At 43.2% G+C, this 12,477-nt stretch overlaps 1 protein-coding gene across 2 annotated transcripts in view; it reads right to left on the bottom strand.

Moving 5' to 3' along the window:
• bbs9 (Bardet-Biedl syndrome 9) overlaps positions 1-12,477 on the bottom strand; it is a 245,101-nt gene that overhangs the window by 180,812 nt on the left and 51,812 nt on the right. For both annotated transcript variants that reach the window (XM_033641704.2, XM_033641705.2), the window contains exons 9-13: positions 12,331-12,460; positions 8,525-8,706; positions 8,005-8,081; positions 7,862-7,915; positions 7,128-7,230 (exon numbers count right to left, since the gene is read on the bottom strand). In XM_033641704.2, the coding sequence (XP_033497595.2) occupies positions 7,128-7,230; positions 7,862-7,915; positions 8,005-8,081; positions 8,525-8,706; positions 12,331-12,460 (546 nt within the window). The remainder of the gene's footprint in view (positions 1-7,127; positions 7,231-7,861; positions 7,916-8,004; positions 8,082-8,524; positions 8,707-12,330; positions 12,461-12,477) is intronic.

Genomic DNA, 12,477 nt, shown 5'->3' with positions numbered 1-12,477 from the left:
TATTCCTAATTTTCAGGACTGTAGCGGATGTGAAACATTCGGTTTGGGGCCAAATCTGAGCACAGAGGGTCGGCCACGGTGGTCTTGCTGCCTCAGGGCTGAGCTGGGCCATTCTGGGCCAAAGCAGGCCAGTAAGGGGGTCACGTAAGGAGGAAAGGAGGGACAGAGGGGAAAAGAAAGTGTGTGTGTGTGTGTGTGTGTGTGTGTGTGTGTGTGTGTGCTCAGTGGCTCTCATGTTTCGTGGTAGAAAGCTGTTGATTGACTGGTGGAAGCCAGCGCCAGATTTCTGTGTGCAGGAAGACAAAAGAGCGTGACATAAACACACACGCGCGCGCGCGCACACACACACACACACACACACACACACACACAAACAGCGAGACGTTGAGAGCTGCTGCCAACAAGAAAAAAAACACTCTGCAGAACCAACCGGACAAATCCAGGAGCTTTTTTTATCGTTCTTTTGGCCTTTTCTTCAATGAATTTACTTTTGATTAAGTTTGAGTCTTTGTTGGCACACATCTCATTGTCTGTTCAGACATTCACTGCTCGAGTTCTTTCAGCTCACATTTTATGTTACATGATCAGAGGTGGGTGGGATGAAGCACAGGACTGAGTCTCATCCTCCAAACACTACAGCTGTTTGTTAATGGGTTGAAAGTGTGTTCTGGCCTTTCCTCCACAAACAAAGTGTGTTTTCGAACACTGAAAACAGAGCTTTTGTAAAAACATCTTCCAGACTGAAGATGTAAAGATGATGGCAAGATAGATTCAAGACTTTTTTTTATACTTTTTAAATGCCAATCGGAACTAAATTGAAGACCAATCAAGTCCAATTTAAGGCTGACAGATTCCTGAGTCCTGGAGCATTAGGGATGCACCGATCCAATATCTGGATCGAATATCGGGCCCGATATCATCAAAATAGATGGATCGGGTATCGGAAAATGCAACCTATACCTGAGGCGATCCTTCCCTTTAAATCTTTTGTGACGCAAGCTTTGTCACACGTCATGGAGCGAAGGAGAGAATCTGCTGTGTGGAGGTATTTCACACTATTTCAACTGCTGTTGCACAATTGTTTATTTTTGTTAGACATAAATAGTTCATCATTGCATTCATCTGTTTCGTCTTGCTTCATTTTATCTTAGAAAAGAACTGTGTAGTCATCAGTGCCTGATGCCTCTGGTCTTTTCTGTTCTACATGTAAAGGTATATAGCTTTTTAGCTCAACCATGGTATCGGATCGGTATCGGGTATCAGCTGATACTCACAGCCACAGCATTGGGATCGGTATCGAAACTGAAAAAGCTGGATCAGTGCATCTCTATAGAGCATTGTGCGGAATAGGTCAACTTCTCCCTCATTTTTTACTTGTATGATTGGTGTTTGGTCACCATGTTCAGACACCAGAGTTCCTCTGCTTTCTGTGGAGGCATACACCCGAATGATGTTGAGAGATCTGCTGCTGCCGACCCTGGTCGTCCAGGTTACAGTGACAGCTAACGAGCAGAGAATGAATCCTTTACTATTGGTTCTGCAAAGTAGGGAGTTTTTTTAAACTCTGAAATTGTATCCGCCCATCTAAACACAAAATCAGGGTGAAAGTCATCAGTCTTTAGTTAAGCAAAGCGTCTAAAGACTGACTTGTGAGTCTACTCTGCTCTAAGCATCCCGGCGGGAAACAGAATATTGTTTTTTCAACTATCCATCCATCCATCCATCCATCCATGCATTTTTATCAACTTATCCAGGACTAGGTTGCAGGGACATCAGGCTAAGCATTGTACTCCAGACGTCCCTCTCCCCAGCAACAATTTCCAGCTCCCCTCAGGGATCCTGAGGCGCTCCCAGACCAGATGAAATCTATAATCCCTCCAGGATGATCTGGATCGGCTCCGGTACCTCCTACCAGTTGGACATGCCCAGAACACCTCTAATGAGAAGTGTCCTGATCAGATGCCTGAACTACCTCAACTAACCCTTTTCGAAGCAAAGGAACAGCAGCTCTACTCCGAACTCCCTCTGGATGTCTGACTCCAGGAAACTCATTTTTGTTCACTACCCAGAGCTCAGGACCATAGGTGAGGGTTGGGACGTAGATGGACCAGCAAATCAAAAGCTTTGCCATCCAGCTCAGCTCCCTTTTCACCACGATGGTCGGGCGCAGCACCGGCATCACTGCTGACACCAAACTGCCGATCCATCTCATGCTCTCAACTCCTTCTCTTGGGGCACCAACTCTCTTTCAACCCAGAGGGAGCAATCCACCATTTTCCAGCAGACTTTGACTCTGTAAATTACTTTAAAAATAAATGTTACCAATTATTTTGAGATGTCACGATGCAACATCAGAAAAAACATTTCATGAAATCGTACATCTCACATCTTAGCTTTTTTTTTTTTAAGACTTATGAAAACATGATTTAAGACATTTTAGTAGCAATTAAGGCCTTATTTTTAGATTAATGAATCCAATGCCTTTGAAAGCTTTTGCAGGAACCTTGCAAATATATAGCATGTTTAGTAAAAATGTATGACAGAGAATATGGCTGTGTGATGGAAATATTCAACATATGGACGTGGACACACTGAAGCAAAGAAGTTAGAAATACAAAACATGTGCATCGTAAAATATGCCAAAATATGAACTGTAACCCATAAAAATAAAAGATGTGATTAATATAAATGGAGGAAACTGACACGAGAATTTACAGGAAATATACTGCGTGTTGTGCAAAAAGCGCATCGTGTTTGAATTAACAGTCACAGAGGTCACGTACAGTATATGTACAGATAAGATTGCACTGTGGTAAAACGCATTACGTTTCTGCACAGACGCGTCATGAATCATGGCAGAGCAGTGGTCAGTTTGATTCAGGGCTGGTGTTCCAACCGCCCGAGAATGCTGCTGCTCACATCTTGAAATCATAAATTCCCAATCCATACTGGTCCCTCTCAGAAAACTTAGCGACTACTCCTCTCTGATGGATGACGGTTTCAGCAAATGTCGGGAGCAGTTTTGGAGGAAAAAATGACATTTTTCTGGTTCTGATCCAGATTCTGTTCCTGGTAACATGACTTCAAAACATGAGTGTCGACACCACCCACGCTATGTCAGGATAACCTGGAGCTTTTCGTTTGGCATATGACCTTATACTGGATAATCTCCAGTGGGATTTATAACCTCTCAATGATAATTCTGTAAATAACAAGACGATCTGACAGAATGTTTTACAGCAGTAACATTCCTGTAGTGTTAAGACAAAGATTCTGGGATGTGAAAGATAAATTTAAATTCATGGTGTTTTCATTTTAATTAAATGTCAAAACAGTGTTTCTCCTCCCACATAAAAACTTGTATTTATACAGTACGATACTAAATCAGAAGTAATTAAATGAAAAATACTTTAAATGAGACAAACGTTTTAAAAGAAATGAAAATACAAAACTGATCACTTCCCCTCGTGTCCTCAGGTCTGGTGATGAGGGGGAAGCAACAAAGCTACATTCACACAAACGTTCTGACGGCTCGTCCTAATGAAGGAGATTCTTCAAAAGGAAGCAATTTCTATCTTGAGAAGATGTACAAGGATGAAGCCTCACTAGACAGGTCTTTTGTGCAAAGATCTTATCTCAATTCAATTTCTTATTTTTACCAAAATCCCATGTTTTCAAGTGCTACTTTGCCCCTTAGATTAGAGTTACAAAGGCGTAGTGGTTGAAATCTTACCCTTCAAGACCCTGAAACATCATCAGTAGTTGTTGATGGACGCTGGTCATAGACGCTTGGGATTTATACACAACTGAAGTTTCAAGGTATTGATCGACCAAACAAGTCCCAATGCACCCAAATCCGTGCACACCCTACTTCATCATGAGCCAGAAATTTGTGCATAACCCATGTATTTTGTAAGGCTGCGATCATGTGACCGCTGTGCTGATGGGAGCAAACATGATCCTGAGCAGTTGGTAAGGAGGCAGGTTGGGGTGGTGGATGGGTCACAAAACACAGAACTTCTGCCAGGAGACGGGGGTTCGGTACTACGTGGACTTTGAATGAACTTCTAGTTGTTTTAAGGTACATCAGCTTGTTTCCTTGCCTAAACCTGACCTCTGTAACTTTCTGTTAAGGATTTAACGTGATTCTTGGGATGCTAATTCGTAGGAGATCATAGGAACTGCTGTGTGTGCATTTTGTAGGATATAATGTGAACTGTTCTATGAGGATAAGTTGCTTCATTACCAGGCCACTTATGATGCTCTGAAGACAACCCATGCTCTGACCCTGCCAGTCTGCACTGATGTCAGAGGAGTGCCAACAAGTGCAGCAACTTTGCTGTTGGACTTTAGTTAAATTTTAGGCGTCATGTGTCATGAACAACAATGGAACATCCGTTGGAGGCCATGTACCCTGAACACTTCACCCACCCCTGTATTCCAAGAAGAATCAGGACATCCTACATCTACGCACAGACTGGAGGCGTAGGTGGCTGAGTGGTAGGGTCGAGGAGTGTACTGGGATTGAGCCCTCATTCACACCAGGAAGATGAAATGATTGCTGGTGAAGTTTACAGATGTTAAGATGATTCCAACCTTCACTTCAATGTATAAATGTAAGGGTGTGGGCCATCTTGAGCTCACTGCAGCTCGCTGAATGCAAAACATGACCACTGTTTTTGGGAGTCCGAATGTGCCTTCAACTTTCATACATCAAGTCTCCAAGTTTTGAAAACGCCCTCAGTTCAGTTTGTTTTACTGAGTAAGAACAAAGGCATCTGAAATCTGGCGGACATGTTTCAGTCCAGAAAACAACTGCGCCAAAGAGGTGACAAAATGCGATGCATTCTGGGTAACACATAGACAAATGTCAACATCTGGCAGCTTGGAAAGCTGAGCGTAACAAAACTACAACAACAGAAGTCTGGACTGATGCTCATACTCAGCTTCTTAGTAATATGTTCTCAACTGGAAACCACAGCAGAGAGACGAGAGGAGCGAGTGTAAAAGACTGGACCTATTTGTCTTTAGAAACATGTTGAACATGACGGGACGGGTCACAGAAACTCTGTCTAATAATTAAGATGCTTATGAGTCACTTTTCTTTCCACATCGAGATTTGCTTATAATTTAGCAGCTTAAAGCAAAAAATGCAACAAAGAAAACTTTTCTGCTCTGAGCTCAGACCACAGAAAACAAACTGGAGGTGTGATCGAACACAGCCAGCGTCAGGAGTCCCACTCCTCATGCACGTCAACAGGCACCGCCAGGGTGAGAGGTTTAACTCCCACTGAAGCCACACATTTGAAAGCAGTGTGTTCTCATGGTCTTGTAAGGAGCCTCTGATAAAAGCCTCCCCGACTGGTTTACATTACACACTCTGTAAATTTACGCTCGCACACAAAAGGTGGAAAGAGTCAAAGAGAGGAAACAGAGGACGTTCAGACTCGGCTCAAAGTGCCGTGTTACAGGACGGCTGATGTTCTTTTAATAAGCCGACAGCTGATATCAGTGTTTGGGGTCAGCAGATTGTGTGTGCACAGTGTCTGGGTGACTCACATCAAAGTTACCGCCGTGTGGTCGAGGTAACAACAATTAGACGACTGAACACACAGTGTGAAAGGCTGATAAAGGCTGAACAAATACACGCCGACACACACCTCTCACTCACTCAGTCACTCCCTGTGTGTGTGTGTGTGTGTGTGTGTTCAGACTGTGGAGGAGGACGTGATGAAGGAGAGGAGCGCACTACATGTGTGTGTAATTGAAAGAGTGAGTGACAGAGACAGCTTGTAGAGAACAGTGATGGATGATTTTACACAAAATCAGCTGCATGAACCAAGATTTTCCTTCAGGGTGCAGTTAGTCCTTCTTCTCTTTCATCTACTTTCAGTCTTTATTTAAAGGGTCAGTTCACCCAAACTTCAAAAAAATCACATCTTCTCAATCAACACTAGTTTTATGTAGCCATGCAGCCCATTTGGAATATTCGTCTATGATGCCTTTCACCCCAAATAATCCAGTTTACTGTCAACAGCTGCTGTGTTTTTCAGCATTAAGTAAGAAGCTCTGTGAATTATCTGGAGTAACAGGAACTCTGACTCTGGAAAGATAAATCACTGTTGAGTAGCTGAGTGCTGTGATCATCATGGGTGAAATAAAATTCACATCTGTAATATTGTGATAGCAGCAGAAATTTCTGAAACAAATCTTTCAAAATTTGGACAGAATAAATGGAGAGATTACTGAAGCTGGACTCAGACTGGAGTTTTGAAATTGATTTTGAAATCTGGTTGTGTCACAAACATCAGGAGAAACTTCACACATGTTCTTCTCTCTAATCTCAAACATGCACTCACTGCAAAAGTTAAAAATAACGCTGATCACTCACCAGAGAGAATAAATAATACAGTGCCAGAGGAAACATAAATGCACCACTTGACGTGATCTCACAGGGGAGCAGATGTAGTCAAATCAGAGAGTGACATGACGCATCAACCTGCTGTAATGCTAAGGTTCATCATGTAACATTAAGGAAATCCTAGTTATTAGTATCAACAGTAGTGCTAGCTAACGTTGAGCTGCTCCAGTCAGTACTGACGTAATCACAATCATAACCAGCCAGATTTGAACTCCTAATTATCAATGATGATTAGGGTGACCCAATGAGCCTGTGAGCAGATCGGGAGGTTTCAGAATGGATCTGTAAACATCTCACAGTTCCAGATAATTTGGACTGAACATTAGGACCAACCAAGGTCTCAGACTGGATTACTCCTCTGATTGTTGAGAGGGGTGAATCGGAGATAACCCATCCCACAGCTCCTGCAGACTGAACCTACTTTAAAGCTACCTGAAACATAGTATTTTTTAATAGTTTATTTTTTTTTTGTAAACTGGCCTTTAATCAGGAGAATTAGTCTTTTCTGTTTCTAATTTAGCTTTCTCAAATTATTTCACAGTTCACCTGAACAAGTCTTTAAATGTTTCATACATCACTGGTTGTTGACAAGTTTGTATGAGGTCATCCTCTTTATGAATACAACAGAGTGGACTATAAGGACAACACAGAGAAACAAATGCAAAGAAATCCACACAAACGAAGAGAAAATCTGTTACAGACTGACCCATGGGCTCCAGGACAAACTGCTCCTGAGCGACGGCCAGAGGAGGCTGGATGCCGACGGTCAGCTTAGAGGCCTGTACAACACAACGGGCCTTCACCTTCACCTGCAGAGGGACAGACATCATAGAGGTGAGGCCATGGATGTATAAAGTGACCTGGATACAGCACTGAAGGCAAGACCTCGTTCATTCCTATGAAAGTTGCTCTGTGAAGCCAAAAAAGCAGAGCAGGTGCAGTACAGACTTCCACCACCCGAGTCGGCTACTTCCAGTTTAGCATTGTGCTAATTTGAATGGGGTGAAATTAATTTAATCTTGCATCTTATCTAGTCTTTTAAAATGTTATTGGACGTCATTTTGCAGGGGTTAATGTATCCACTCATCTACAGACGTCTCTTTCACACTGTAAGTCTATGTGAAAACGTCTTTTTGGGCCCAGTTGCATTACACGGTGGACTCGGAAATTGCAGTACCCCTGTTTGACCACTATGAAAATTGGCTTCAAGACCCAGCTCGCTTCCTGGGGGCCTGGGTGAGACAGGGAGAGGACAAGGAGGAGACAACAGGTCAAGATGTGTTGAGGAGACAAAAATTAAGCAGAGAAAAAAGAGATGAGAGAAAATGTAGAGATTAAAAATAAGGGGACAAGAGGAAGAGAAGAGAATGAGACAGCAGGTGAGACGATGAGGACAGCACTGGTATGTGATGTGACATGTGATGTGCAGCCACAGCTCACCTGTACGGTTACTGAAGGAACAGGCAGGCCGTCAATATCTTGGATCAGAGCTTGCTGCAGACAGAGACAAAGAGAACGATGAGTCTACCTGTGTGTGTGAACAGTATTTGGTTGTTAATGTGTGAATGTGTCTATGTGTTTACCGATGGGTTGTCCATGCTGGAGGACACAGCAACTGTAACAATCAGGTCCTCCTCAGCCTCAGCTTTAGGCAGGATGTCTGAAATAACAACAGAAGAGTTTTATCCCAAAACACTGTACCAATAATGTTCCTCGGTCGATGTTTCATACAAACAATGGGTGATCCCATTTTCAAAATCTGAGCTACTTTGGAAGCAAACATCTTCAGATTATTTGTGACTTGTTAATTCTACAAATAATCAGTTGATTTTTAAAGACACTGGTTATTCATTTAAGATATTCTAAATACAGCATGAAACTCAAACTGACTGAAAAATATTGTTTTTCTGGATCTTTGTCACACTATGTAAGAAACTGCAGTTTGGGCTCTACTAACTGGTGATGGACATTTGTGATTATTTGGGAAATTTTATTTACTTCAAAAATTCAAATTAAGTAACTTGTGTTTTATCTATCTATCTGACCAGTTCAGGTTAGGGTTAGAGTCTCACAGTCTCCATTAAACTTGCGGCAGCCTCCTACCCTGAGTCCTTGTGGCCTCTCTGATGAACTTCTGCAGCTTCTTCATCTCAGCATCCACCTGCTCATAGTCAGCCTCTCTGGCATCCACCTTGGGCGTGGAGAAGAAGGAGGGGTCCGTCCCCATGTAGGAGCACAGGAGGTGACCGTCTGAGCTCAGGCTGACCACGACTCCTTTAATCTCCCTGAGGAGAGGAGAGAAATGTCCAGGCAGATAACACTACGTCATGTTTTATCTCCTAACGTCATTGTTAGCACACAGCATGTAATTTGTCTGTTGACAAAAGTTTATTTCCAAAGTTGCTGCTGTTTATTCCTTCTCATCTTTCTTTAGCTGCTTGTCATCTTCCTGCTGCTGTTTAAAGGTGATGCAGAATTTCAAAATGAAGTTGTGACCTAAAGATGATGATATGGATCGATGTTTTCACTTTGCATCGATGGTATTGGATCATTAATAACTGAATTGATATATGATCCAGATCGATGGATTCTAACACCCCACCATCACAAACAGATTCTAATTCTGTGGGACTGAACACTGAGTTTGTGATATGCATCAGGATGGAGAGAGGGAGCGCAGTAGGAAACGCTGTGTGATGCAATAATGTATTTAAAACAGTGTGTGTGTGTGTATGTGTGTTAACTGGTTGCAGATGTGTTATAGTTCCAGTCCAGTGAGGCAGTAACACACACACACACACACACACACACACACACACACACACACACACACACACGCTGGGGGTTCAGGTCAAGAGCAGCGGCCGGCTCCACACCTGCACAGGAGGGTGTCTGAGGGGGCATAAAACTTTCACTTTAATTGCTGTGGAAACATACACCCACACACACACCCACCCACACACACACACACACACACACACACACACACACACACACACACACACACACACACACACACACGTCATTTCAAATGTCTTCTATTCAGATAAAATCCAGATGAGATTTAAGAGACTTTAATTTAAACGTAGCAGCGTACAGTACAAACGTCTCCTCGTGCTGCTGCGTGTTTTTAGTCATTTTAGATCTTTTTCTTTGGAACATGAATTTATGCGTGTCAGGATCTGGTTTTCTACAGTTCTGTTTCAGCTCGGGTCCAAATTTGGACATGTGCGGACCTTTAGTTGGTGAGGACATTTTGGAAAGTCTCATGATCATTTAATCCGAGCTCGGCTGAATTAAGTAATAAAACTCAATACTGCCTCCAAAAACACAAAACAAAGACTCCTGGAGGAGGACTGCTGTAAATCACAGATATTCACTGTGAGCTGCCCGAGGGTCTGTGTGTGTTTGGTTTGTGTGCTGTAGTGTGTGTGTGTGTGTTCCTCTCCCACCAACACGCTGAACAAGACGATGACTATCAAGTGCTTTGAAACAACACAGCCTCAAACTAAACCAAACAGCTACCCAGACACACACTATCTCTGCATCTAAAACACACACACACACACACACACACACACATACACACACACACACGCACCATCATTTGTCAGCCATGTTTGTGTTTTGCGCTGTAATTGTATCAAATTGCGGTTTGATTGGAGTCGTTTGGAGAAACACAGATGATTGGCTACAGCCGGCCCCGCCCTGCTCTGCTCTGATTGGTCAGTGAGCTGGAAAAGCTTGTCGGGTCATTTCCTGTCAAAATTAACACACTGGATTTCACAAGCTGATAAACACACCAACACGCCTGCTGTGCGTATTCACCCGTGTTGGAGGCATTTTGGTGCCATGTTTTTTCCCGTAGTTTATTCATTGTTTATTTGTATAGGGACGAGTCTGTACCATAATGCTGCAGCAGTTATAGCCTGAGCTGATTTGCCCGTCCCTTGATGAGACGAGTGTTGCAGACATCAAACTTAAAGGAGAAATTCATCAGTGGATATTCAGTCAGTGCTGATGGTGAATGCAGTCAACTGAACCAATTAACTGACCTTTCACAAAGCCCCGCCCCTTTGTGATGGTCCGACAAGCTGTCAGAGTGAGCACGGAGCCCACACTGAAGAAATAGTATTATATTTTTGGAGAAATGAAAGAGTGATGTCAGAGAGAAGCAGACAGAGGGGTCTACAGTCTGTGTTTGAAGGATATATCCAGGATGTCAAACTGACTCAGCAGCAACAACAGGTTATAAAGACAAAGATAGAAGCTTACTATAGGCTATACTATATAACTATAGGCTACAGATCACAGTGTAAACGTCACAGTAGACAATGAATATAAAGGGAAACTTTGCTGATATTGAACCAGCTGTGTGGCATCAGTGTGTGCAGATGAACCGTGTTTGGCTTTGCTCTCCTGTTGCTGCTGGCACAGTGATCTCCACCACTGCACAGGCAGGGATCTCTGGGGGAAGTCAAACAATGTTCATGTGCGCACAATGCGATGGCTATAAAAACATTAAACAAAACTCTGAACTCAACATGAAAATACAGACGAAACAATACAGGACAGAGACTAAGATACAATAAAACACCTTCATGATGACAGGACTGATTCGTCCTCTAAAATGATCCCAGTCAGGATCCAGCTGGAATTGTGCACATGTTGATCCCCGAACAGAAAAAGCGGTTTGTCCAAATGAGGATTAATGTGACCGTACAGTTCCTGCTGGATGGTGAAGTTAATGTTCCTGTTCATCAGCCTTAAATATCCTGTTAAACCCTAAATGCAGCACGTTCATCAGCGGGGCCATGCGTTGCCTTCACTGCCACAGAAGAGGAATAAATCGGTTATTCGTGTGTGACACTGCGTCTCTGCCGGCACTGATGAAGGCTTGCTAATGTTACCAGCAGCTATTAATGAGAGGCGCTCTGCCAGGGCTCTGCGTTTTATACTTGGTGCAGCAACTGCTACAACAACGGTGAAACAAGCTAGTTTATAGCAGAGAAAGCTTGATAAGTAACAAAGAAGCGTCAGCCTCTCATGTGACACCTTTATAAACAATAACAATGACATCACATGTCAATAACAGTCATTTACAGCCCTATTATATGATGGCTGATCTCGTCCTCTGCTCGGAGGGTAAGGAGCTCCTGGAAGTCAGTGTTTTCACTAGTTTTGGCCACTGTTCTTCTTTGAGTTAGCTGCTAACTGCAAACAGTTGCTTCTCAAATCTCCCGCGTGGATCCGACACTTAACACGTTGTCAAAACATCACACCTGTGCCATCTGTGATCCCGTCCTGCCAGGTGTCCCTTTCACACAGATGTTGTTTCAGTGCCGTTACGACCTCCGCTGCCAGCTCAGAGGTGAGACAACTTTGTTCCCCCGTGTCACGGTTGTGCCTTTTGTAAAGAACACTGATGTGAAATAATGATGCAACATTCCCGCCATGAACAGGCAGTGTATAGGGGCTTATGTGATTATGTGTATAGAGCAAAAAGCTTTTACCAGGTTAAAATATCACACTTTGACTCGGATGTTGTTCTAAAAGGTTTGGGAGCATTTTATAGAGCTCTGATGTGAGAGGAGTCTTCAGTTTTCAAAGTAATTTTGTCCCCGCTATAAATTCCCTCTCCAAGGTTTTCTATTAATGACATCCTTAATGTTCCTCTACACAGACAACCAGGAGTGACCTGGATAATTTAACAAGCTACACACTTTATCTGTTTTTACATCTACAACATTTCACAATGGCCGATCTGATGTGGAGGTCGCAGTAGCGATTCCTTCATGAAGGCGTTCCTTCAGCCGACTGTCTCGTACATTCAGTAGCTCTCAGGAGGTTATTTCATTTATCTCAGAGGAAACTGTGACTTCACATGTTTTGCTGGAGGTCGTACTCACAGGAAGTTGGCGACGCGAATGGCCACGGGCACAAAGGAGAGCTGGGCAGCCCACTTCAGAGTCACATCCTGGTACACCAGCAGCATGTTGGTGTGGTTGCCTAGCAACAGGTTGGTCGTACCATCCGTCACTAAAAAAGACCAGAAA

This window comes from Epinephelus lanceolatus, chromosome 10 (genome assembly GCF_041903045.1).
Source record: "Epinephelus lanceolatus isolate andai-2023 chromosome 10, ASM4190304v1, whole genome shotgun sequence".
Classification (NCBI taxonomy): Eukaryota; Metazoa; Chordata; class Actinopteri; order Perciformes; family Serranidae; genus Epinephelus; species Epinephelus lanceolatus.
Note: the sequence above shows the minus strand (reverse complement) of the source record. Positions and strands in the feature narration are given on the sequence as shown.